This window comes from Marmota flaviventris, chromosome 14 (assembly GCF_047511675.1).
Source record: "Marmota flaviventris isolate mMarFla1 chromosome 14, mMarFla1.hap1, whole genome shotgun sequence".
Taxonomy (NCBI): Eukaryota; Metazoa; Chordata; class Mammalia; order Rodentia; family Sciuridae; genus Marmota; species Marmota flaviventris.
The window spans coordinates 24773056-24800228 of record NC_092511.1 but is presented as its reverse complement, the minus strand read 5'-3'; the positions used below and the strand labels follow the sequence as shown (position 1 = coordinate 24800228).

At 40.6% G+C, this 27173-nt stretch overlaps 1 protein-coding gene across 4 annotated transcripts in view; it reads left to right on the top strand.

The window, feature by feature from the left end:
- Positions 1-27173, top strand: part of Nlrc4 (NLR family CARD domain containing 4) — a 39772-nt gene that overhangs the window by 10726 nt on the left and 1873 nt on the right. For 2 of the 4 annotated variants that reach the window (XM_027933348.2, XM_027933346.2), the window contains exons 3-8: positions 448-708; positions 1978-3972; positions 9722-9814; positions 11221-11391; positions 13395-13487; positions 14708-14875. In XM_027933348.2, the coding sequence (XP_027789149.2) occupies positions 448-708; positions 1978-3972; positions 9722-9814; positions 11221-11391; positions 13395-13487; positions 14708-14875 (2781 nt within the window). Of the gene's footprint in view, positions 1-447; positions 709-1977; positions 3973-9721; positions 9815-11220; positions 11392-13394; positions 13488-14707; positions 14876-27173 lie in introns of those variants that run through there. The other 2 variants (XM_027933350.3, XM_027933349.2) reach the window with 2 other exon arrangements.

Here is a 27173-nt window from a genome sequence, read left to right as displayed (position 1 = left end):
TTACCACTCTGACATCATTGGGGACACTTTTTTAAAAAACATTTTTAATTGTAGATGGACACAATACCCTTATTTTATTTATTTATTCATATGTGGTGCTGAGGATTGAACCCAGTACCTCACACATGCTAGGTGAGTGCTCTCCACTGAGCGACAACCCCAGCCCACTGGGGTCACTTTTATATCGGGGACAAGATATAAAAGTACACCTTACTTCATCACCAATACAAAACCATCGGACTCACCAAGGACTCTGGAGTCAGGGATAAGGAGTTTTGCACAGCATTTATTGAGGGCCTGGAATTCAGGCACTTGACATTTCCATAATTCAAGATGTGTACAGCGGGAAGGGGGTGGGGAGTGAGCAGTACTGAGCTCTGACATCAGATGCTGATATGCATATTTTATATAAATAAATTAATATGTATATTCCCCTTGTCTCCTCAGTGAATTTTATAAAGGAAAATAGTCAAGACCTCATTCAAAGGATGGGCATAACTGTTACCAAGCAAATTGTGGATGACCTGTTTGGGTGGAATGTTCTGAACAGTGAAGAAGTAAGCATGATTTATTGTGAGAAGGTGGAGCAGGATGCTGCACGAGGGATCATTCACATGATTTTGAAAAAGGGCTCAGAGGCCTGCAACCTCTTTCTTAACTGTCTTGAAAAATGGAACTACCCTCTGTATCAGGACTTGAATGGACAAAGTAAGTATCAGTTGCTTGCATCTATTTCTACAAATAGAATGGACCATGAGGAGGATCCCTAAGCCCACGACAGAGCTTCCCTCTTCATATTTCCTAGCAGTGAGCTCTGGTTCATGCTAAAGAAAAGCTCTCATTTGATCACTTAAGATTACATGAGACACAGTTGTAGAGGATATCCCCATAAGGAGGATGCAGAAGCCAAATATGGAGACTGGAGGATATGGAACATGACAACCTTCAAGACAGAGAGACCTGGGAGGAGAGAGGGAGGAAGAGGACAAATATTGATCCTTTCCCAATAAATTCTTTCCCAGTGACCTCAAAGGAAGTAACCAAACATTAATTCTTTCCCAGTGACAACACAATGACCCCCAGAGGAAGCAGATAAACTCTGGACCCTCCATTCTTGCCCAGTAAAAATAAGCCTCTAATTTTTACAAGCTCTTTCCTGAATGCCCAAACTGACACATTCTGTTGAAGAGATTACGTCATCTCTCAGGGTAACATGTAAAAACCCAGATCCCTTCTGTAAACAGGGGCCATTTTCTACTCAGAAAGTGAGCCCCTCTGATGCCTGACTCCGCTGGTAAATAAAAGGCACTGCTGATCCGTGAAGTCTGCTCTCATCCTGGGTACTTATTACAGTGCCAAAACTGTTTTGGTTATTTTGCTTACAGAAGCCAAATAAGTAACCCAAAAGCCAGGATATAAATGACTTATTATCTTTTCAAAGCATAACTGGACCACAAATACACTCATAAATTCCTTGAGCTACCTATGGAAGAGCAGCCCAGCTGACTACCTTCTCTATGATCTAAGCACCATGGCAAAGACAGTCTAACTGACCGAGGGAGAATGACTCTGCTTTACATAAAACAGTAATTTTAATTCCTTTAAATGAGCAGCTTATGTCATGACAGGTTTTAATCAAAGTGAAGACTAATCAACTGGAAGTTGCCCCTAACCATCACCCTCAGCCAAATCCTCCACTTTCCTTAATCCAAACACAGGCTCCAGCCATTTCAAATCAGCAGCTGCATAGTTTGGTGGCAGAAAGAAAGAAATGGAAGGAAAAAGGGGGAAGGAGGGAAGAGGTGCCAGGGGAAAGCAGCAGGAGATGTGGAACGCTTTGGGCAGGCTCAGAACTGGAGAAGGACATGAAAGCCCCCTATGACATCACTCAGCTTTACCCCCCTTCCTTCTCCTCACCTCCAGGGATTGAGGGCACACAGAATGGTGGCCTCTCTAACATCACCTCTTTTCTAACAGGTCTTTTTCATCAGCTATCAGAAGGAGACTTAGATGATTTGGCTCAGGATTTAAAAGATTTATACCGTACCCCCTCTTTTCTGAACTTCCATCCCCTGGGTGAAGATATTGATATTATTTTTAATTTGAAAAGGACCTTCACAGAGCCTATCCTTTGGAGGAAGGACCAACACCATCACCGTGTGGAGCAGCTGACCCTGAGTGGTCTGCTGGAGACTCTGCAGAGCCCCTGCATCATTGAAGGGGAATCGGGCAAAGGCAAGTCCACCCTGCTACAGAGAATCGCCATGCTCTGGGCCTCCGGGAAGTGTGGGGCCCTGACCAAGTTCAAATTTGTCTTCTTTCTTCGTCTAAGCAGAGCCCAGGGTGGACTGTTTGAAACCCTGTGTGATCAGCTGGTGGATGTACCTGACACAATCGGGAAGCGCACCTTCATGGCTATGCTGCTGAAGCTAAGGCAGGGGGCTCTGTTTCTCCTTGATGGCTACAATGAATTCCAGCCTGAGAACTGCCCAGAAATAGAAGCCCTGATAAAGGAAAACCACCGCTTCAAGAACATGGTCATAGTCACCACCACCACCGAGTGCCTGAGGCACATCAGGCAGTTTGGTGCCCTGACTGTCGAGGTGGGGGACATGACAGAGGACAGTGCCCGGGTTCTCATCCGGGAAGTGCTGATTAAGGAGCTTGCTGAGGGCTTGCTGCTCCAAATTCAGAAATCCCGGTGCTTGAGGAATCTGATGAAGACCCCTCTCTTCGTGGTCATCACTTGTGCCATCCAGATGGGTGAGAGTGAGTTCCACTCTCACACACAAACCACACTGTTCTGTACCTTCTATGATCTGCTGATACATAAAAACAGGCACAAACATAAAGGCGCAGCGGCAAGTCATTTAACCCGGAGCCTAGAGCACTGTGGAGACCTGGCTCTGGAGGGGGTGTTCTCCCACAAATTTGACTTTGAGCTGGAGGACGTGTCCAGCGTGAATGAGGATGTCCTGCTGACAACTGGTCTCCTCTGTAAATACACAGCTCAAAGGTTCAAGCCCAAGTATAAATTCTTCCATAAGTCCTTCCAGGAGTACGTAGCGGGACGCAGGCTCAGCAGTTTATTGATGTCTCCCAAGCCAGAGGAAGTCACCAAGGGGAGGAGTCACTTGCAGAAAATGGTTTCCATTTCAGACATTACCTCCCTGTATAGCAACCTGCTCCTGTATACATGTGGGTCCTCTGCTGAAGCCACCAGAGCTGTCATGAGGCACCTTGCTGCTGTGTATCAACATGGCAGCCTGATAGGGCTTTCCATCACCAAGAGGCCTCTCTGGAGACAGGAATCTATGCAAAGTTTGAAGAACACCACTGAGCAAGAAATTCTGAAGGCCATCAACATCAATTCTTTTGCAGAGTGTGGCATCAATTTATTCCATGAGAGTATATCTAAATCAGCCCTGAGCCAAGAATTCGAAGCTTTCTTTCGTGGTAAAAGTTTGTATATCAATTCAGAGAATATCCCTGACTACCTATTTGACTTCTTCGAACACTTGCCTAATTGTGCAAGTGCTCTGGACTTCATCAAACTGGATTTCTATGGAGGCACCTCAGGTTCACAGGACAAGGCTACAAAAGATGGAACGAGAATCCCCACAGAAGAGTCCTCGGAAACCTACATTCCCAACCGGGCTGTGTCTTTGTTCTTCAACTGGAAACAGGAATTCAAGACTCTGGAGGTCACACTCCGGGATTTCAGCAGGTTGAATAAACAAGATATCAAATACCTAGGAAAGATATTCAGCTCCACAGCAAGCCTCAGACTGTCTGTTAAGAGATGTGCCGGTGTGGCTGGAAGCCTCAGTTCAATTCTCAGCACCTGCAAGAATATTCATTCCCTCATGATAGAAGCCAGTCCCCTCACCATAGAAGACGAACAGCACATCACATCTGTGACAAACCTGACAACTTTGAGTATTCATGACCTGCAGACTCAACAGCTGCCAGGTATTGCATACATGAGCAGTTTAAGCTATAACTAAGTCTGGCTGGGTACTCTGGAGATATTCGATATCATGTAGTTTTATTTTCAGCTTTCCAATAGTTTCTAGCAGATGTTAGGACTTAGAATGGAGGTGAGACGGCTGGGGAGAGAGGTCTATGTAGAGGGAGGAGTGTCAGGGAAGATTTCCAGAGCTGAGAAGTTTTATATATATCATAAAAAATTATATATTCTAAAATATATTTTTATCTAGTATATATTATTATAATAAGATATACTAATTATTAAGTATATACATATTTTTATTATTTAAAATATATGTAAAATATACAATGTAGGCAAAGCTTGTCTTCAGCAAACCCTTCCCCCCATCAGCATTTCCATCTCTACCCAACACCCACTGTTTCCCTGCCAAGTGGCACCCTGTTCTGGGAGAAAATCCAGCCTGTAAGTTAGTCACCTTGTAGAAACTAATGACTAATTTTGTTACTAGATTCTCATCTGGAAAAGTGCAAAGTATATCTTGCCCCATTGTTACTGCAAGTATTGTTTATTTAGAAGAAATATTTTAGGAGTGTATACTGGCTAACATGAAGAAATTTCAGACACCAGGTACATACAAGTGGGGGCAAGGTTTTGGGTAAAGGGGAATCTTCTTCAAATTCCAAATAACACGAGAGGTGAGCATCTTCCCTGCCTGTGTAGAGCAACCCTGTTAACAGAGCAGGGCTGCTAGGGGTGGAGATGCGGCCAGCAGGAACCTTGTTCTGCTTCACTGTTTGTTTTCAGTCATAAGTGAGTTCCTGTCCAGTTCTACTTCATGTGCTGCCCAAAGAGGAATTCTCTATGATGTTTAGAATCTAGAATTATTTTGTACAGATCATCTTTGCAACCTCCTACTCAATGCAGGAATCTCTTCTGTAGGATTCTGGATGTCACCTAGACTTTATCAGATGAACTTCCGTGTCAGGAAATGACCATCTTCTTTTGGCAGTTATTCTTTTACAGTGGTCTTGCAAAGTTGTCACTTTTGTGCTGAATTTGGTTTATAAGGTGTTTAGAATTTATATACATATATGTACATATATTAGCACATAGTATATTACATATACACATAATTCATATACACATAATTGTATGTGCTTATGGGATATACAATATGGCATTTCCACATATATATGATGTATAATTAGATTTTAAAATGTTTGTCGATATTTTGCTCTTAATTCTTAAAATTTAATTCATTTTGGGGGTAACATGTTCACTTGGTCCAAGGTTTAAAAGGACCTACAATGAAAAGTCTCCTTCCTGCCCATGTCTTCTAGTCATGACCACCCTCCCTGGAGGACCTACCAGCCTTTTGAAATTTGGAGATACCACATGAAATGAGATTTCTTATTTATATTCAAATTTGTTATATTTGGCCACTGTGCGCTCATATCCTTCTTGGGAACAATTGGCCAAATCCACATATCCACTTCTGCGTTCCTTGGGCAAGACATGGGTACAGACTCCACCTGTCCTACTTCTTGTAATAACATTACCTTCCTGCCCCTTTTTTTGTAGTTTATGCAGTAAGGTTTAAATGTGTGTAATTCCTAGATCAAAAGGGCGAGTTTGAGAATGAAATGGCATACACCATTCATAATATACAAGGTCCCTTTGCAAAAACAGATGTGGATTGAAGAAAGGCTAATTACCAGGATAGGAAGGTATCCCCCTAGGAACTACATAAGGTTTCCAAGGTTGCTTTTCAACTTTAAGAACTGCCCTTGAATAGCATTTTTCTTAAAACTTCATGTGATTTATAAACCTTAAAAATTCACAAATTAGGGTTGGGGATATAGCTCAACATTGGAATGGTTGTCTAATATCCACAAGCCCCATGGACCTTGTTTGATTTCTAGCATTGAAAAAAAATTACAATTTCTATTTAATAGCAATATTTTTTCCAAGAAAAATTTCAACTATTGTACTTGTAAATGGAAACTCAAACCAAAATATGTACTCTACTGTGGGAGACCAACCTTACACGTGACTGAGTCACACTCCCCAGCTGGGTGCTGAGGCGCTCAGTCACAGAATGTGGCAGAGCTTTCCCCACTCTTCTTAGGTCAGTGTCTCGTGCATGGGTGTGTCTTGCTACAGCCCCATGGGTGAAGCTACGCTCACCTGTTCCTTTGTAATAAAATCCCTTGCCCTGATTAGGATAGAATCTTCCATGGAAGATTGTGTGTGTCCCCTTCTCTTACTGTGCCCTTGGATGTGGCCTACCCAGGTGTCAGTCAACCTGCTGACAGTGAACATCATGAAGATAGACTCAGCCCCCTGAAGCCTGACCCCTTGCCTCATTTGACTAGCTTCTCCTCAAGAAAAGGGGTCAGCGAGTGCTCTCGCTGTGTCTTCCTGTGGACCCTTAAGGTCAGAGGAGCCGTCACAGAGACCCCAATGAGAAAGGTATTTGTGTCTCTTGTATTGTTATTTCGTGCAACCCAGTTAGCCCAGTTCACCTGAAGTGACCCCGGCACTTTATCTAATGGTTCATTGAAGAATACAAAAAAAAAAAAAAAAAAAAAAATAGACACAGGTGCAGATGCACATGCCTATAATTCCAGAGAATCAGGAGACTGAGACAGGATGATTACTACTTCAAGGTTAGCCTCAGCAATTTAGTGAGGCCCTAAGCAACTTAGTAAGACTCTATCTCAAAATAAAAATAAACAAATAAATAGGGCTTGGGATGTGGCCCAATGGTTAAGTGCCTCTGGATTCGATCCTGGCACCAAAACACAAAAAACAAAAACTTCTACTCAGATCTTGGTTGATATTATATTAAATCTACTGAGTAATTCAGGGAGAATTAGCATCTTTACCATGTTGAGTCTTCTAAGCCATGAGCGTGGTTTCTCTTTGCATTTATTTAGATCTTGCTTGCTTTCTTTCATTACCATTTTATAGTATTCAGCATACAGAGCCAGCACATGTTATTAGATTTATACCCAACTGTTTCATTCTTTTGGAACCATTTTAAAAGGCATTAAAATTTTGTTTGGTTTCCAATTGTTGATTATTACTATATAGAAATACAATTAATTTTAGCATCTTCATCTTATATTTTGTACCTCTGCTAATTTACTTATTGGTTCTATAAGGTGTTTGTTTTTGTAGATTCCTTGAAATTTTCATCATAGATAATTATCTCATCTCCAAAAACATATTTTTTTTGCATTATAATCTGCATTTCTTTTATTTCATTTTCTTGACTTATTGCATTAACTAGGACTTGTAGTGCCATGTTGAATTGCAGTGGTAAGAGCAAATGAACATTCTGCCTTGTTCCTGATCTTAGGGAGAAAGCATTCAGACTTTCACAATTAAGTATAATGGTAACTGTAGTTTTTTTGTAGATGTTTTTTTTCAAGTTGAGGAAGTTTCCTTTTATAGATTGCTAGAATCATAAATAAATGTTGAATTTTGTCAGTTATGTTTTCTGCATCAATTTATATGATCATGTTATTCTCCCATGGACCATTAATATTATACAAGTTGATTATACAGGTTGATATGCAACTACTGAACCAGCCCTGCATTCCTTGTATGAAGCTTGCTTGGTAGTAGTGTAATAATATTCTTTCCATGTATTGATTGAATTCCACTTGCTATTTCATTAAGGATTTTTAAAAAAAATTGTTGTAGTTGTAGATGGACAGAATGCCTTTATTTTATTTGTTTATTTTTATGTGGTGCTGAGGATCAAACCCAGTGCCTCATGCATGCTAGGCAAGTGCTCTGCCACTGAGCTATATCCCCAGCCCTCATTGAGGATTTAAAAAAATATTTTTAGTTGTAAATGAACATAATATCTTTATTTTATTTATTTTTATTTGGTGCTGAAGATCAAACCCAGTGCTTCACATATGCTAGGCAAGCACTCTACCACTGAGTTACAATCCAAGCCCCCTCATTGAGGATTTTTGCTTCTGTGTTCTTGAGTGATATTAAAGTTTTATTTTCTTGTACTGTCTTTCTCTGGGTTTCATACTAAGTTAATGGTGGCTTCATAAAATGATTTGGGAAGCTACTCCAGAGGCTGAGGCAGGAGGATTCCAAATTTGAAACTAGCTTTAATAACCTGTCAAAAAAAAAAAAAAAAGGTTGGAAATATAGCTCAGTGCTCTAGCACCCTCCCCCCCACGAGATCCCGGAAGTCTTTCCTATTTTCTGGAACTGATTGTGAACTTGGTGCTATGTCTTATTTGAAAGTTTGGTAGACTTTGCAAGTGGAAGTATCTGTTTCTACAGATTCTTTCTTTCTTTTCCTTTTTTTTTTTTTTGTAGTGCTGATGATTGAAGCCAAAAGGTATCTGCTATATTGCTGAGCTATATCCTCAGCCACAGATTTCTTCTTTTCTTCTTCTTTTTGAATTTAAAATCACAAATTCTTTAATAGTTATTATCAGACTCTTAAGATTACTACCTCCATATTAGGTGAGTTTTGGTAGTTTGTGGTTTTCATGGAACTGGACCATTTCGTATATGTTATCCAATTCATGTGTGTAAGTTTGCTCATATTATTCTATAACATCTGTAGTGTCTGAGGTGATATACCCTTTTTCATTTCTGATATTGGTAATTTATGTCTCCTTTTATATTTGTCAGTCTTGCTAGAAATTTATAAAAAATTATTGACCTTTTTAAAGATCCAGCTTCATTGATTGCTTTATGTTTTTTGTTTGTGATTTTATTGGTATCTACTCTTATTTCCATTTTTGCTCTCTTTTCTGTAGTCTCTTAAGTCTAGGTTGTTGACTTGAGACCTTTTGTTATTTCCAGTTAGAAGCATTCAATGCTATAATCCTCCCTCTAAACAGAAGGTTTTATTATTATTATTTAGCTGAAGATTTTTATTATTTGTTAGATTTTATTATTTTTTATGTATTATTCAAAATATAGGGACTGGGGAGGCAACTCTGTGGTAGAGTACTTGTCTAGCAAATACACACACAGAAGAGGAAGTACTGGGGATTGAACTCAGGGGCACTCGGCCACTGAGCCACATCCCCAATCCTATCTTGTATTATATTTTGAGACAGGGTCTCATTGAGTTGCTTAGCACTCGTGATTCTCCTGTCTCAGCTTCCCAAGCAGCTGGGATTACAAGCATGCATCTTTCTGTTACTGGTGTCTAGTATAATTCCATTATATTTGGGAAACATGATTATAATTAAGTACAATGCTTATCTCTCTGACACATTTCTGTGTCAATATCATGAGCATTTCTTGCCCATGGTAAAAACTAAAATATTCTGATTGGTAATAGAAATGACAGTGATAGAGAGGTGTAGTGATACATGCCTATAATCCCAGCGGCTTGAGAGGCTGAGGCAGGATGATAGCAAGTTCAAAGCCAGTCTCAGCAATTTAGTGAGACACAAAGCAACTTAGCAAGACCCCGTCTCAAAATTTTAAAAAAGCAAAAAGAGCTGGGGATATAGCTCAGTTGGTAGAGTGCTTGCCTCATATGCACAAGGCCCTGAATTTGATCCCTAGCACCCCCCGCCCCCCTACCCCCCACAAAAAAAAAGCACAAAGGACTAGGGATGTAGCTCAGTGGCTAAGTGCCCCTGGGTTCAATCCCTGGTATCAATGAAAAAAGAAAGAAATGACAGTAATAATAAATGACATAGTAAATAATAAATAGTTGATGTCAGATGAACATAGTCCAATCTTTATTTATTTATTTATTTTTGGCAGGTGGTCTGATTGACAGCTTGGATAATTTGAAGAACCTTGTGAAGCTCATACTGGATAACATTAAGATGAATGAGGAAGATGCTATAAAACTAGGTCAGATTTTTGTTTTCCCTAATTGTTTTTTCCTAATTTTTAAAATGTAACTATAATACTATGAATAGTTAGCATAAGAGTCTTTGGCACTGGATGCATCTACATGGGGCACTGTTTCATGCACTGTGAATATACTGGTTTCCTAGGCATTTCCCAAACTCCCATTACAATCCTTAAGCACTATTTTATTCAAACTGTACACCATCTGACTGTCACCTTTTTAGAGGAGAAAACTGCAGGATGCATTTTTAACTCCCTTCTCCCTGGATGATAGACTATTTTGTATTTAAGGTGATATAAAAAGATTTATACTGTGGTTTCATAACTAAAACTTCATAAATGAAATAAGATGCAGGAAAGAAGGTGGAACAAGAAAATTTTGGGAACACAGCAGAGTCCACAGAGATCCAGGCCCTCAAGGATAAGGGGAATTCCTGTTGAAGCAGCGTTGTCCAAATAAATGTCCCTTTTTCTTCTTCTTCTTCTTCTCTCTCTCTCTCTCCACCTCCTTCCTCCCCACCTCCCTCCTTGAGCAGGGAAAATGCTCCCTTTTTCCTTCATCAGTGTTCTTTTTCCTTCTACTTTTTGCACAAAGATAATTCATTCCTATAATTCAAATATGGCTGACACCTCCTTACAGGATCCCTGAGAAAATTAATCCAATTAAACTGTTTGCTCTATGCCTATGAATTGGACAGATCATCAAAGCTGGAATGAGCCTGAAAAAATCCATTGGAAACTAGAATGCTTTATAGACTTGCCCAAGGTCTCATGACCTTGGACAAAAGTGGACAGTCTGATTCTGTTATTAAGAAATCAAAATCTGGGACTGGGTTTGTAGCTGAGTGGCAGAGCACTTGCCTAGTACATGTGAGGTATTGGGTTTGATCCTCAGCACCACTTAACAATAAATTTAAAAAATAAAGGCATTGTGAATTATTTAAAAATAGTTATAAGAGTATACATTGAAATGCATTAAAATACTACACATTTTACTACAGTCCTGCTGAGAGAATGACCTCCATAGAAAAGACTTGAATGGGGGCTGGGGTTGTGGCTCAGTGGTGGAGTCTTTGCCTAGCATGCATGAGGTGCTGGGTTCGATCCTCAGCACCACACACACAAAAAAACTAAATAGACAAAGGTAAGGTGTTGTGTCCATCTACAACTAAAAATATTTAAAAAGAAAGAAAAAAAGAAAGGACTTGAATGGTTTGGGAAATTGAAAATTGAGGATTTAAAGAAAAAAACAACTCTGACTCTTGAGGGAACTTGAGGCCTCTCTACAGAAAGAGCATGGAAAGGTCTCTGTGCTGTTTTTCTTTGCCTTTTTTTCAGTCCATTAATCTATGTTTAAATCAAAGTGACTTGGTATCTTAATGTATTTCCTTTCAATTTTTTTGCAGCTGAAGGTCTGACAAACCTGAAAAAGATGTGTTTGTTTCGTCTGACCCACTTGTCTGACATTGGGAAGGGAATGGATTACATAGTCAAGTCTCTATCAGGCCAACCCTGTGACCTTGAAGAAATCCAATTAGTTTCCTGTTGCCTTTCTGCAAATTCTGTGAAAACCCTAGGTAACTATTGTCTCCATGCCCTAAATGAGAACAGAGTAACAGAACATGTGAGACTTTTATACTAATGCACACTAAATCTTACAAATGGAAATTTAATTTAAAAAAATAACTGGGAAAGATGATAAAGATGCGTAGGTATTATCCATCCTGTTTTTTAATGATTTCTCTGTGATTGGAATTAAAATTAATTATTGATGGATGATAGAAGAGAAGTACAGAATAGTTGAAAATGTTATAACTGTGAGAGAAGGTGAAAAGGAAGAAAATAGGAAATTGTTTGAAAAATGTTTGTTTAAAACTTACTGTACATCCTGTCATATAACTACTGCCCATTAAATACTTATATGAATGGATAAACAAATGATATAAAGTAGAGACATAGGATTTCTTTAAATCCTCTCTGGCCTTGTGTACTTAATTCCATCTCAACAGGGTAATGGGTAAGTCTTTGGAGTCCCCACAAGGTATGCATACTAACTATGGAGAAATCTTTCCATATTTCTGAATAAACTGTTCACTTCAGATGTTTTAAGCTTTCAATTTTGGAAAAAAGTAGTGTAACACTTTTAAAATCAGTCCATAAAACTGCTAGGAGTCTAGACAGATTACAAGAAAGCCATTTGTTCACAAATATAAGCTTACAGCTACAGAAACCCATGGTTGGGGCTGGGGGTGTCGCTCAGTGGTAAAGCACTTATATAATATATGTGAGGCCCTGGGTTCAATCTCCAGCACTGCAAAAGAAAAAACAAAGAAATCCATGGTTGGAAAAGGCTAGACAAATATTGGGAACACTGAGAAGGATGAGTATACTCCTTTATTTCTCTACTTGCTACTAGGAAGCAACCAGCTTAGAAGTGAAAAGAGAAAATGTATATACTCATGAAACATTGTCTAATTTTTTAAAAGGAAGTAGTTCGAAGTAGTTTTGATAAGAAAACCTTCAGCTAGATTAAGCAAACATGATAAATATATGAATTAAAGAAAAGAATGCATTTCTTAGCTACAGTGATACTGATATATAATGTTTGCATGCAGAGTAGTTTTCTGTATTTTTTTAATCTCAACATATTTGTCTTTGTCATTAAGATATATATTTGATAGTGAGCATAGAGTTAGTCTTACTTTTTTTTTCAGTTCTGATTATCTCTGCCCTTTATTTGGAGTGTTTAGTCCATTCATACTTAATATACTTAAGTGTGGATGGATTTGCACCTGCTTCTATCCTATTTGTTTTCTTTTTTCTTTACCCTCATCCTTTTTTTTTTTTTTGACTTTCTAAGTTTTGTTGGACACAGTGGCACCTTCCTGTAATCCCAGCAATTTGAGAGGCTTAGGCAGGAAGAACGTGAGTTTAGAGCCAGCCTCAGCAACTTAGTGAGGCCCTGAGCAACTCAGTGGGACCCTGTTTCTAAATAAAATATAAAAAGGTCTGGGGATGTGGCTCAGTGGTTAAATACTGCTGAGTTCAATCCCTGGTCCCAAAAACAAACAAAACAACAACAAAAACCTTTCTAAGTTTTTATTATTAATATAACAACCATGATGTCAACAAAATCAGGTAGGCTGAGGTACACAAAAAAAACTCACCTATTTTGTTTTCTTCTGTTTGTCCACATGATTAAGGGTATTTTGGAATTGGAAGCAACCTCACAGTGTATTTAAACCACCTCATTCTATAGATGCAGAAAATGAGGCTTACATTGAGTGGCTATTCCATGGTGACATAACAACAATGTCCCATGATGCTTTTGACTCTGTGTAACCTGGAGTTCATTAATCAGAACCTAAGACCAGGAAATATCTGCCCACTTGGTCATGGCTTTGGGAATTGGCAGTTACAGTACCTATCCAGGTACTTTTGGGGATAATTAAGTTGATCAAGTAAAATGAGAGTTTGTATTGCCATCAGCAAAGAAGGCAAGGGTCAGAATTCTTCTAAGGATGTTTAAAAAGGCATATATAGTTATATGAAAATCTTTTTATTATATTTTGTTTTTCAGCTCAGAATCTTCATAATCTGGTCAAACTGAGCATTCTTGATTTATCAGAAAATTACCTGGGGAAGGATGGAAATGAAGCTCTACAGAAACTGAGTAAGAATGACAACTTGACCACAGTCAGATGCTTGCATATGTGTTTGGATAGTTAGAAAAACACTAGCCTTGGCCCTGAGGTCTCTTGTACTCAGGGGCGACTTACTAGATGCACCTTCCTTAGGAAAATCCTTTAATTCTTATTAAATTGAGTTACTGGTTTGCACATGCTCATTGCATCTGAGGCTCCCACATGATTGTCTCTTTCAGGGATGGTAGTCTTCAAAGTTCAAGACAAATTTACTTTAAAAAGTAGTGATAAGGGCTGGGACTGTGGCTCAACGGTAGCGCACTTGCCTGGCATGTGTGAGGCACTGGGTTCGATTCTCAGCACCATGTATAAATAAATAAAATAAAGATATATCAACAACTAAGAAAATAAAGTTTTAAAGAAGTAGTGATAAGACTTTTTTTAAAAATAAAATAGTTTTTAGTTGTCAATGGACCTTTATTTATTTATTTATATGTGGTACCAAGAATCAAACTCAGTGCCTCACATGTGCTAGCAAGTGCTCTACCACTGAGCCACAACTCCAGCCCAAGATTTTGAAGGTATGTAGTAATATGTGGTTATGATTTTAAAAAAGAAAGAACAGATACAGAGTTGTAAACCTAGCTCAGTGCACGAGTGAGGCCCTGGTTTCAATCCCCAGCATCAAGACAACAAGAATAATAAAAACCCAAACAAACAAACAAAAAACCAAAAAACCCTGATGCATATGTTTGAGATTTGCTTCAAATAATGGAGAAGGCCAGGCCTGGTGGCACAGGTCTGTAATCCTAGCAGTGGGAGGCTGAGACAGGAGGATTGCAGATTCAGGGCCAACCTCAGCACTTAGCAAGACCCTGTCTCAAAATAAAAAGGGCTGGGGCTGGAAGGTGGCTCAGAGGTAAATTGCCCCTGAATTCAATCCCCAGTACCAAAAAAAAAAAAGAAGGATGCAGAAGGAATCAGGAATCAGGTCAGGATTAAATGAGCTTGTCCATGATTTGCCGTTTGTTGAAAGTTGGATTATTTGTACGTAGTTTCATTACACTGTTTCACATCATATTTATGTGTGTTTGAATATTTTGCATAAAATAATCACAAAACAAGTAGATTGTCATTGCAGATGGAGTGGCTGCAGAGCCACCAACTGGAAGATCCTTCAGTCCCCCACATGGCTCCATCCTTCATCGATTTTGAGATAATCTAGTTCCTGAACTGCTCTGTTTTCCAGTTGGCAGGCTGGACCTCCTTGAACAACTCACTGTGCTGATGCTACCCTGGGACTGGGATGTGCGAGTCAGCCTGGCCAGCCTGCTGGAGCAACTGGAGACGGCCTCCCAGCTTGTCAAACTGGGGCTGAAAGACTGGAGACTCACAGATGCAGAGATTAGAATTTTAGGTGGGTATGCAAGAGCCAAGAAAAAAGAGGCCAAAGAAAGTTCTTTAATTGGCTTATTTTGTTCCTTTATTCTATTTGACTCCTTTTTTTTTTTTTTTTTTTAAGTACCAGGGATTGAACCCAGATGCACTTAACCACTGACCCGTAATCCCAGCCCTTTGCCTCCTTTAAAAAAAAATGTTTTCAAAGAGTGTTCACACATATTAAGGAGTTGCATTGAGTTGGAAAGGATATGTCTTTTCAGGGATGCTCTTGGGGGTGTCTAGACTTGTGGTGAGGCATTTTTTTGGTAGGGGTCTTTTAGCATTTTACAATTCTATAAGCAGGAAGCTACCTACTTTGCTCATTCCTAAGGCTTGCCACAGACCAGAGAAGGAGATGATGTGTTTAATGAAATAAGAACTGAACTAGGCAATGATGTACCATTTGGCTTTAATATTCTAGTATCTTCTAGCCTCCATTTGTAACTAAGGGAGGGCAAAACTGCAAGTGAGGGCTGGGGATATGACTCCAGTGGCATAATGCTTCACTGGCATGTGAGGCCCTAGGTCAATTCCCAGCTCCGCAAATAATCAATAATAAATAAGTAAACTGCAAGCAAACGAATGAGTGAAAACTAACACCTAGTTAATAGTGATTTATTCTCCAAATTTTCTAAGAAAAGAATTTGTAGAATTATCATCATACCCCATTAAAGATAACCATTATTATACCTTAAGGTTTATAAGGAAGCTTAGACATGGGGCTGGGGCTGGGGCTCAGTGGTAGAGCCCTTGCCTGGCATGTGTGAGGCACTGGGTTCAATTCTCAGCACCACATATAAATAAATGAATAAATAAATATCCATCAACAACTAAGAACAATTTAAAAAGATGAAACTTAGACATAAAAAAGGGTTGAGCTGTGTGCAGTGGTGCATGCCTGTAATTCTAGTAGCTCAGGAGCCTGAGACAGGAGGGTTGCAAATTCAGAGCCAGCCTCAGCAACTTAATGAGACCCTAAGCAACTTAATGAGACTATGTCTCAAAATAAAAACATCAAAAGGGGCTGGGGATGTGGCTCAGTGATTAAGTGCCCCTAAGTTTAATCCCTAGTACCCCCACCCCCCCCCCCCAAAAAAAAGTGTTGAGATAGAGGAAGAGTTGAAAAAAAAGAGGAGGAGAGAGCCGGAGCTGACACTGTTCTCCTCTAGCCATTTCCTTTATCTCCCAGAGGTGTAGGCTGCTGTCTGCCAAATGCTGAAAAGTGAGAGCCAAGTGTCCCCAACCTTTGGTCTAGTCAGGTGCTGGGACTGCTCTGTCTAGCCCCTCCTAAGGCTCTAGGTTGGTGAAGAGGTTAGCTGCATTGATTTTGGATCAGATACACCTGGCCACCCCTTCCACTTGTTGGATATGTGACCTGCAACAGATTAAATCCTCTGAGCCCCAGTTTGCTTATCTACCAATAGAGGACAGTTATAATACCTACCCTATTAGCAATGATGTGTTAATCAGTAGTTGAGCTGCTGCATGTAAAGTCAGAAGATGCTCAATAAATGGTACTGTTATCATTATCCTCTGTGGACTTCCAGGGCAACAGATACTACAGTTAGTATTCTTTAAAAATCAAAAAGCTTTCTCTGTTTGCAAAATACAGTCTAGCATGCTCAGCTTTGAAGCGTGAGGCCTTCCACGATGGAGCCTCACCCACCCTGCACTCTGCCTTTACCTTCTGCCACATCCCCTACCTGCATGAAGCTTCACCTGGGGTCCTCTCAGCACTCCCCAAGTCATCTTTTTCTTCATGGATGTCCCTCACCTATATTCTCTTTAACCCAACTTACATATCTCCTCCATGGTTAAATATTTTTTCCTCTTCTGCACCCTTTTGTGAATCCTAGATGTTTCAGGCTTTTTGACTGTGACCACATTTTATCTCATGATCTAAAACATGTGTGCATATACATAATCATTTTTACAAAAAGTGTTTTGCTATGTGATACAGTTATTTTCTTTTTCTATCTTATTTTCCTTTTTAAAAGACCAATTGCAACCCATAAAATTTTTCTAATGCTTTTCTAAAGGAGGGAATACCTTGCAGCTTGGAGAAAAAGAAAAACAAACCAAAACAAATACTTCCCTAATCCATCCGTGCCCAAGATGCCAGCCTAGACCCAGGGCTTCTGTTTCCAGTGGTCACTTCAGGCTCTGTTTCTGCTCCTGTGTGTCTCTCAATCTAGGTCGTCTTGCTTCCTGCAGCGGTTCCCCTCCCTCTTCTCCAAGTGACCCAGATGGGGAGAACAGCCACTTGTGCTTTATTCTATAAGAGTCCCTAATATACTCATGGGGGTAGCAGATTTACTGAATGCTTGTGGGTGGCGTGATAGGATAGCTCTAAATAGCCAGTTACTCACATTTAATATTGGCCCTTCTCCACTCTCAAAAAGATGCCTGATTATTTCTGCCAACTCAGGCTCCAGCTGCTGGTCGATGGCCTTGTCCTCTTTCTATCTTCATCTCTTCCAATCCTCTAGCAATTCTAAAAAGAATTCCTTTCATTCCATTCTTCTACTGCTGGGCTCTATAAACATCAGGGACAACAGATTTATTTCCCACTTTATGAATCATGGTTTCTTCCAGTAGGAGAAGCCAGAGATAGGGTTCATTTTGTTTTGTACTCTGTGTGAGTGTGTGTGAGTGTGTGTCAGTGTGTGTGTGTGTCAATGTGTGTGTGTGTTGCTGATGATGGAACTCAGGGCCTCAAGCATGCTAGGCAAGTGTCCTACCACTGAGCCACCCTCAAATCCTATGTTTTTTCCTTTTTTAATGAAGCATAATATACTCACAGAAAAGTGCATGAAAGTACATAGTAAAATGAATTTTCAAAAGGTGAATATACACCAGCACCCAGATCAAAAGATGGAAGATGATCAGCTCCATAGCTTCCTCTTCCTGAATGGCAATCATCATTCTATAGATTAGTATGGGCTGTTTTTACACTTATATACACGGAATGATACAGTATATATATTCTTTTGTGTCTGCTTCCTATGTGTGTGAGATGTGACTATGTGTAGCTGCAGTTCATCCTCATTACAATAAAATCTTCTGTGTGGGGCTGGAGTTGTAGCTTAGTGGTTGAGCACTTGCCTAGCATGTGTGAGGCACTGGGTTCGATCCCCAGCACCACATAAAAATGAGTTTTTTAAAAACAGGTCTATTGACAATCAAAAAATTTAAAACAAACAAACAAAAACTTCTATGTGACTATACCACAACTGATTTTCCCATTCTGCTGTTGAGTAATTCTAGATGAAAAGGGATTCTATGAGGATGTGGCTTAGTGGTAGAGTGTTTGCTTAGTGTGTGTGAGGTCTTGGGTTTGATGTCCACGTACCACCAAAAAAAAAAAAAGAAAGAAAGAGAATAAAACAGATGCTGTGAATATGTTTTGATTGTTGGTAAACATGTTTTATGTTTAGTAGAAGCGTCAATTTTCCAATGTACCTGTATCCAACACTGGCTTTAAAAATAATGGTTTCTTGGCTGGGCGCTGTGGTGCACACCTGTAATCCCAGCAGCTCTGGAAGCTGAGACAGGAGGATAGCAAATTCAAAGCCAGACTCAGCAAAAGTGAGACTGCTGCTGGGCTGGGGCTGTAGCTCAATGGTAAAGCACTTGCCTCCCATGTGTGAGGCACTGGGTTCAAACCTCAGTACCACACCATACTGTATGTTCATCTATAACTAAAAAAAACATTTAAAAAAAAAGTGAGGCAGTGAGATGCTGTCTGTAAGTAAAATACAAAATAGGGCTGGGGATGTGGCTCAGTGGTTGAGTGCCCCTGAGTTCAATCTCTGGTACCCCTCACCCCACACACAAAAATAATGGTTTCTTTATTCCACACAGAAAACAGTGCTTTTTTATAGCACCTACTATGTAAATAAAGAATGTGTTTAGATAATGTGTTCATACGTTGAGCTCCCCAGTAAGCTGTGAACTCTTTGAGAACAGGCCATGCCGTTGGACTTGGTTTTGAGTGTATAACCCCTAGTGGATGCTCAATAAATACATACTTTGTGAATGAACAAACAAGCCTACAAGAGTTCTGCAGTTTGCCCTGAGAATAAGCTCAGGTATTTGTGGGTTAGGGCCTTGAACTTTACTATAGTAAATGCTGTTTTCCTTCATATAAAATCATCTCTAAATCTAAAACATATTTGTATGATTTCACGATGTCTTTACAATATCCAGCCAACTGACTGTTCAAATGGAAAGCCTTAATCTTAATTAAGTTTCCTGCCTCTGGTCTATAACACCTGTCCTGGATCAGACCTGGCTTGGGGATGCCTATCCCCATTTAGAGATGCTATGCATGATGGATGAGGCACGATGTGCCCTCCGATGGGGTAATGAATGCAGGTCAGTTATAGGCGATGGGCAGGCTAATGAAATACAGGCTCTGTAAGAGGAGGAGGGAGGTGGTGCATAATGAGAAACAGGATGGCTGAGATGAATTGAAAACAGTGGTTATTTTGAAAAAAGAACCTTCTTATCAAAGGTGTTAGACACTCCCTGGTCCCAACTGAAACCTGGCCCTCCCTGCAGGCCTCATAAATAGTCACTTTGTACTCTCCTTTCTTTCTTTTTTTGGTACTGGGGATCTAACCCAGGGGCGCTTTACCCCTGAGCTCCATCCTCAGCCTTTTTTTTTTTTTTTTTTTTGAGACAGGGTTTCACTAAGTTTCTGAGGGCCTAGCTAAGTTGCTGAGGCTGGTCTTGAACTTGTGATCCTCCTGTCTTGGCCTCCTGAGTCGCTGGATTACAGGCAATTGCCATGGTGCCCAGCTCATTCTGATTTTCAAGCCTCTTGAAGTCCAAAAGGCAAATTAGGTTTTCCTTGGTTCTCAACTGCTCTTCTAGTCCACTCCTTTTTTTTTTCTTTTTTTAAAATTAAGTTTTAAATTTATATATAACAATGGAATGTATTACAATTCTTATTACACATATAGAGCACAATTTTTTCATATCTCTGGTTGCATATAAAGTATATTCATACCAATTCATGTCTTCATACATGTATTTTGGCTAATAATATCCATCACATTCCACCATTATTTCTCACCCTCTGCCCCTCCCTTTCCCTCCTACTCCTCTGCCCAATCTAGAGTCCATCTAGATGCCATCTAGATGCCCCTCTCCCTAACCCACTATGAATCAGCCTCCTTATACCACAGAAAACATTCAGCATTTTGTTTTTTGGGGATTGACTAACTTCACTTAGCATTATCTTCTCTAACTCCATCCATTTACCTGCAAATGCCATGATTTTATTCTCTTTTATTGCTGAGTAATATTCCATTGTGTATATATACCACATTTTTTTTTATCCATTCATCTATTGAAGGGCCTCTAGGTTGGTTCCACAGTTTAGTTATTGTGAATTGTGCTGCTATAAACATCGATGTGGCTGTGTCTCTGTAGTATGCTGTTTTTAAGTTCTTTGGGTATAGACAGAGGAGAGGAATTCCTGGGTCAAATGGTGGTGCCATTCCCAATTTTCTAAGAAATCTGCATACTTCTTTAGTCCACTCCTTTTCTAACCTCATTAAATATTCCTGCTTCCACCAGGTTTCAGCCATTGGCTGGGACACATTCTGTCCCATTTTATTGCTACGAAATTTTTGCCACCTCTTCTTATTCACCGAAGACTTTAGCATGTTCTTTCAGAACCCTTGCCCTGGCTCCTCTCATTCCCCTACCAGGCCTCCCTTCTCAAATGAAGCCGCACCCTGGACCTTCTTTCCCATCCACTCTCCTTCATCCAGCTCGATGATCATGACTGACCAGATTATAATAATTCATTTAATTCACACTTAAAGTTGTTCTATCTCCAAGATATTAACTTCAGATATTCCACTTTTTTTTTTTTTTTGAAGTGTTGGGGATTGAACCCAGGGCCTTGTGTATGTGAAGCAAGCACTCTACCATCTGAGCTATGTCCCCGGACCATATATTCCATTCTTAAACAGTAATCTCCTTCCTTTCCATTGTACTTGCTCAGTGCCTCCTGATCACCAGTTCCTTACTTCCTTGGGTCTTCCAGTCTCTCGACCTCGCTGCTTTCTCTCAGCACCCTTCTATGTTGACTTTCCTCACCACCTAGAGTCCGCACCCATCCTTGCAAACACTCTTGAACCAACAGATGGAACTCATGGCTCAGTATCAAAAGTCAAGGTAGCAATGACAATTAGAGAAGGATACGTGTGTTAGATCAATAATCAAATGAAGAGGTAATGAGAGAGTCTCTAATTAAAAAAAGACTATCTCATGAGACGCAAGGAGAAAGTGAGATAGGAGATAGGAGATATGAAATGAAATACAAGGGATGGGGTGTACTTTCCTGGCAAAACTCCAGTCCTGAGTAGTCCTTAATTTATCCTTTTTCTGTACCTACATGTAAGCTGCTGGAGAGAAAAAAAAGTCCCACAATTTGGCAGATAGATAATTTACAAGTTTGTACTGGCAAACTTCAACAAAAATGTTTAAAACAAAATGGTAAGGAAACACTATATGCCAACCCTGTGGCATACAGCAAAAACAGGAACCGAAGGAAATTCTTGTGGGTTTAGATACTTACGTTAAAATAAGAGCTGGACATGGTGTTGCACACCTGTGATCCCAGTGTCTGAGGAAGCTAAGGTAGAAGGATTGCAAGTTCAAAGCCAGTTTCTGCAGTTTAGCAAGGCCCTAAGTAACTCGGTGTGATCCTGTCTTAAAATAACAAGTAAAAAGGAATGGGGATGTAGCTCAGTGGTAAAGCACTCCTGGCTTCAATCCCCAATACCACTCTCCCCACCTCCACCTCCCCCCCCCCAAAAAAAAAATTAGGAGCCATGTACAGTGGCGCGTGCCTGTTATCCCATCAACTTGGAAGCCTGAGGCAGGAGAATTGCAATTTCAAGGCCAACTTTGGCGATTTAGAGAAACGGTAAGAAAATAAAATTTTCAAAAAAGGTTTGGGATGTGGCTCAGTGACAGAATGCTTGCCTAGCATGTGCCAGACTCTGGCTTCAATCCCCAGTACTGTCAACAAAACAAAACAAACTGAAAAGTAGTAAGCTTCTCCTTTAAGAAGTCAGAAAAAGAGTAGAGTAAACCCCAAGACAATAAATATGAGTATAAATCCATGAAACAGAAAAAATACAATAGAAAAGATTCACAATATTTAAAGTCAATTCTTTAAAAAGAGTAACAAAATAAACCAAAGCAAAACTGATCAAGAAAAAATAGTATCATGATTTCACTAATTGAAATGGAGACCTATTTATTTTATTTATTTTTTTTGGGGGGGGGTAGGTTACTGGGGATTGAACTCAGGGGCACTTGATCACTGAGCTACATTCCCAGCCCTATTTTTTGTATTTTACTTAGAGACAGGGTCTCACTGAGTTGCTTAGTGCCTTGCTTTTGCTGAGGCTGGCTTTGAACTCAGGATCCTCCTGCCTCAGCCTCCCAAACCACTGGAATTATAGGCATATGCCACCATGCCTGGCTGAGACCTATTTATTTTGTTGATTGAATTGTGTGTCAATCTGAACAGGCTAAAGGACACCCAGATACCTGGTAAAACATTATTTCTGTGAGGATGTTTTGAAGGGAATAATATTTGGGTCCGTAGACCAAGTCAAAATACAAAGGAATGACAAATTCCAAACCAGAACAGAGCGTCCTTTGGTCAGGAAGGAGGCAGATGCCAAGTTTGGTTTGCGTTCTTGATCTCAGATTGAGCAAGAGATGCATGAGAGAGGGAATGGGTGATGGGTGAGTTAGAGAGCCGTCCGGCTCTGCACACCTGACGCCAACAAAGAGAAAAACATTTCTGAACATTCTGGCAAACTTACTGTGCTTCTGTATTCAACAGTCTCTCCAAAAAGTATGCTTAACCACTGAGCCACATCCCCAGGCTTTTTTGTTTTTAATTTAGAGACAGGGTCTCACTAAGTTGCTGAGGTCCTCACTAAAGGCTGAGGCTGGCTTGGATTTCAGGATCCTCCTGCCTCAGCCTCCTGAGCAGCTGGGATAACAGGTGTGCACCACCAGGCCCAGCCATCCTATCAGTTTTTAAAGTTGCTCAGACCTCTCCCATTTTAAGTAAAATTCCCTGAGTCCTATCTACTTCCCATGGTTATCATTCTCTCTTCTGCAAGATGAAAAGCTCTTTGAGAATTTAGGTACCGCCAGTGTATCTCCACTTCCTGATCATCTGCTACTTCCTACTCATTCCATCTGACTCTTAACACACATCAATGTGACTTAATTCAAAGGATGCTTTTCAAAAACGTTTAACCTACTCTTGACTTCATGCCACCTTGGCTCCTACTTCGTCCTTTTCAACAGCATTTCCTCTCCCCAGGCACTAAATGCTCCTACTTTTCAAGAGCTTGGTCCTAGGCTCTCTGCTCTTCTTCCTCAAAATTTTGCTGGTAGCTCATCAGCAATTTAGAACTACCAGCAAAAAAATCACTGCTAGCTCAGGGATTTATTTCACCTGCTTTATCAAAACCCTTTGTTAACGGGATCTTTCTGTTTAAATGTCTGAGGCTGAGCTTTATTCCTCAGCCTGTTCTCAAAAAGAGAGCTGTCACACACCTGACTCATGTTCGACAGCTCTTGGGCAAATCTGGGTCCAATCATTCCCCCACATTCAATAAATATTCTTATTTTCCAAAGTCTCTTTCTTGTTCTTCAAAAATCTGGATATGATGGCACAAGCCTATGATCCCAGCTACTTAGGAGGCTGAGACAGGAAGATTGCAAGTTTGAGGCCAGCTTGGGCAAATTAATGAGACCCTGTCTCAAAATAAAAACTAAAAAGGGCTGGGGATGTAGCTCAGTTAGAGTGTCCCTGAGTTCAAGCCCCAGTATCAGGGGGAGGGGAAGCAGCTTATTTTTGTTAGTGTGTGTACTGTAACTTTTTTAGGGTCTCTAAAAAAATAAGTTTTGAAGTTTGTTTTTTCCTATATTCTGTGTTGCCTGTGGTTTGAATGTTCCCCTAAAAATCATGTGTTGGAAATTTAATCCTCAGAGCAACAGTGTTGGGAGTTGAGGCCCTGATGGGGAAGCATTTCAATCATGAGTGCCCCATCCTCAGGAATGGACTCATGCTGATTATAAAACTGCTTGAGGCTGGAAATTTGAGCTCTTGCTTACTCTCTCCCTCTCTTTGCCCTTCTTCCATGAGGTGACACCTCAAAAAGGCCCTTGCCAGAAACTAATACCTTGGTCTTGTAGGTCTCTGCCCCTAGAGCCATGAATTAATACATTTCTGTTCATTATAAGCTACCCAATCTGTGGTATTGTATTATAGCCTTACAACATGGTTGTGCTAAGACAACTTGTTTCTTTGGGAGTCCCTCTGTTTATTATTTTTAAAAAAATTTTGTAGCCTTGGGGATTGAACCCAGGGTCCTGTGCATCTTTTTTGGAGTCCATTCTCTTATGTTTGCTAATCCTGTATATTCTATTTCGATTTTAGAATGAGGCACAAGTTGGTAGGAAGCTCTGAGTGTGAGTGAGGGGCAGCTCTTTGGCTGTACTGCTAACAGCCTCACTAGGGGGTTCTCTGTACTTGGAAGTAGATCAGTTGCTCCTGAGAAGAATCCTCGAATCTTTCTCCTGGAGCATACAGGTCCCATTGCTGATGTTCTGGGAACAAAGTAGACTCATGTGTGCTCTCAGGACACTCCACCTATCACAGCACCCATCAGCCACCTGATCCTTTTCCAGCATGTCTTCACACTGTGTTGTAAACCCAGGGAGCCAGGGACCACGTCTGTCTTTTTCACATCTCCCCAGAACCCAGCGCAATCTGTGATTCATAACAGGCACTGCAATGTGTTTGCAGAATGAATAAACAGCGAGTGGAGAGCTCAGGTGCTGGCTCAGGTTAACTACAGGGTAATATTAGTTATCGTTAGGACACAGGGACCTTCACAAATCTACCCAGAGCATTGGAGATTTTGCCTGTAAATTTAGTAGCGCCATTTGCCATCTCCACAGCCCACGTACAGTTGATAGCTCTGAATATCGTGATTCTGATTCTCTCAGATCTAATTTGCTCCTTGTGATGGCAAAAGCACTGCAAATTCAGTGAGCAAGAGGCATGCCCCTGGATTATGAAAACTGTCACTTGTTCTTGGTTCCTATGCTTGCAGACATTCTAGTAATTACCCAAGGTTGGAATGGGCTTTAAGTTCCTTTATTGGGGTGGGTACAGGGGATTGAACTCAGGGATACTTGAGCACTAAGCCACATGCCCAGATCTATTTTATATTTTATTTAGAGACAGGGTCTCACTGAGTTGCTTAGCACCTCGCTTTTGCTGAGGCTGTCTTTGAACTTGCAATCCTCCTGTCTCAGCCACTGGGATTACAGGCATGCTTCACTGTGCCTGGCTGGCTTTAAGTTCTTTAAGTTCCCTTCACATGGTGAAATCTGCTCTGCTACTTGAGGGGAACAGAAGCTGGTCCTTGGGGGTGGAGCCTTAATAGACACAGGAACTGGCAACGAACACCTTGAGCTCAACCATGCTGGGAGGAACATGGAGAAAGGAGGCCAGGGCAGAAAGGACGTAGACATATGTGAGAGCAGGGAGACAGCCACCCTGCAAAGAATAAAGAGGTGCCCCTAAAGGGCAGAGGAAGGAGGAGATTGTGAGGACCTATGTACTAGTCAGGTTGGGCACAGGCTGAACTGAGAAAGCAGAGGCTTGACTATACCGTGGCTGACACTGACAGCCCTGTGACAGTCCAGAAATGAGCAGTCCAGGCAGGTGGTGTGTCTTTGCTCTATGAATCCGATTTAGACCCCAGAAACCAATTTTTTTTTTTAAATTCTTTCATTCCTTAGATATTTTTTCTTTGACTTCATGATCATAGCTGGGCCGTTGGCATGTTAGCATTTCCACATAGTGGAAGAGGGAAAAAGTGGCAGCAGAGGGCATCTTTTTCCAGAGTGACATGATAGATGCACACATCACTTATATTTCTTTACAAAAACTTAGCCCATTAGTAGAAATAGAGGTTGGAATATGAATGGCCACATACCCAGATAAAACTCTGCAACTATGGAAAAAGGACACAGTTTTGCACTGGGTGTGGTGGCTCATGCCTGTAATCCCAGTGGCTTGGGAGGCTGAGAAAGGATTGAGAGTTCAAAGCCAGTCTCAGCAAGGGCAAGGCACTAAGCAACTTAGTGAGACCCTGTCTCTAAATAGAATATAAAATAGGGCTGGGGATGTGGCTCAGTAGTCAAGTGCCCTGAGTTCAATTTCTGGTATTAAAGAGAGAGAGAGAGAGAGAGAGAGAGAGAGAGAGTTTTGGAGAACAACTAGTAGTCTGTCTGTCTGTCTCACTTTTCAAGGAAATAAAAGCAGAGAAGGAAGGGCCAAGGATGGTTTCAGTGGCAAATACCCTTACCTGGTTCTGTCCTTTTTTGCGTCTGGTGTCGGTAGTCAGGCAGGGATCATTCACTTCAGGTATATTTAAAGAAGAACCTGAAGAGCTTTCAGAACTCAAAGTCTTGTGAAGGTAATGAAAGTACTGGCTGACACTGAGGACAGTCTAGAGTGAGCACTTTACAGTACATATTATATTTGTATTAAGCACATTACACAAGGCCACACAGTGACATCTGACTCCACATTCTTAGACCTCCTCACCAAGGGTCTGGTCAATTTCTGTACATAAAGTGGGTTAGAGTACATACGTAGCTTGACCTCAGCTCACATAAACTGGTCAGACAAGAATGACCATTCCTGTCCTAAAGCTCTCCTTATTGGTGGCACAGAGCTTTGTCTTTGTTAACCTTAACATAAGCTGTATATCACTGAACACTTCCTTCTCTAACTGAACTCTTTGGTTTCCTTTTTTTTTCTTCATACTGGGGTTAGAAACCAGAGGTGCTCTACCACTGAGCTACATCCTCAGCCCTTTCTATTTTTTTTTTTAAATTTTTAGACAGGAACTTGCTAAGTTGCTGAAGTTGGCTCCGAACTTCTACCCTTCCTGCCTCAGCTTCTGAAGTGATTGGGATTCTATGCAACACCGTGACCCTCCTTTGTCATATGTCTGTGGGAAATAGTGGTCTTTGGCACCAAGACAATAGAAAGAGACTTAAATTTTGTTTTTAATTGTCCATGGATCTTTTATTTATATGCAGTGCTGAGGTTTGAACCCAGGGCCTCATCCATGCCAGGCAAGTGCTCTACCACTGGGCCACTACTCCAGCCCTGGCAAGGGAGTTTTAAAAATCCTTTT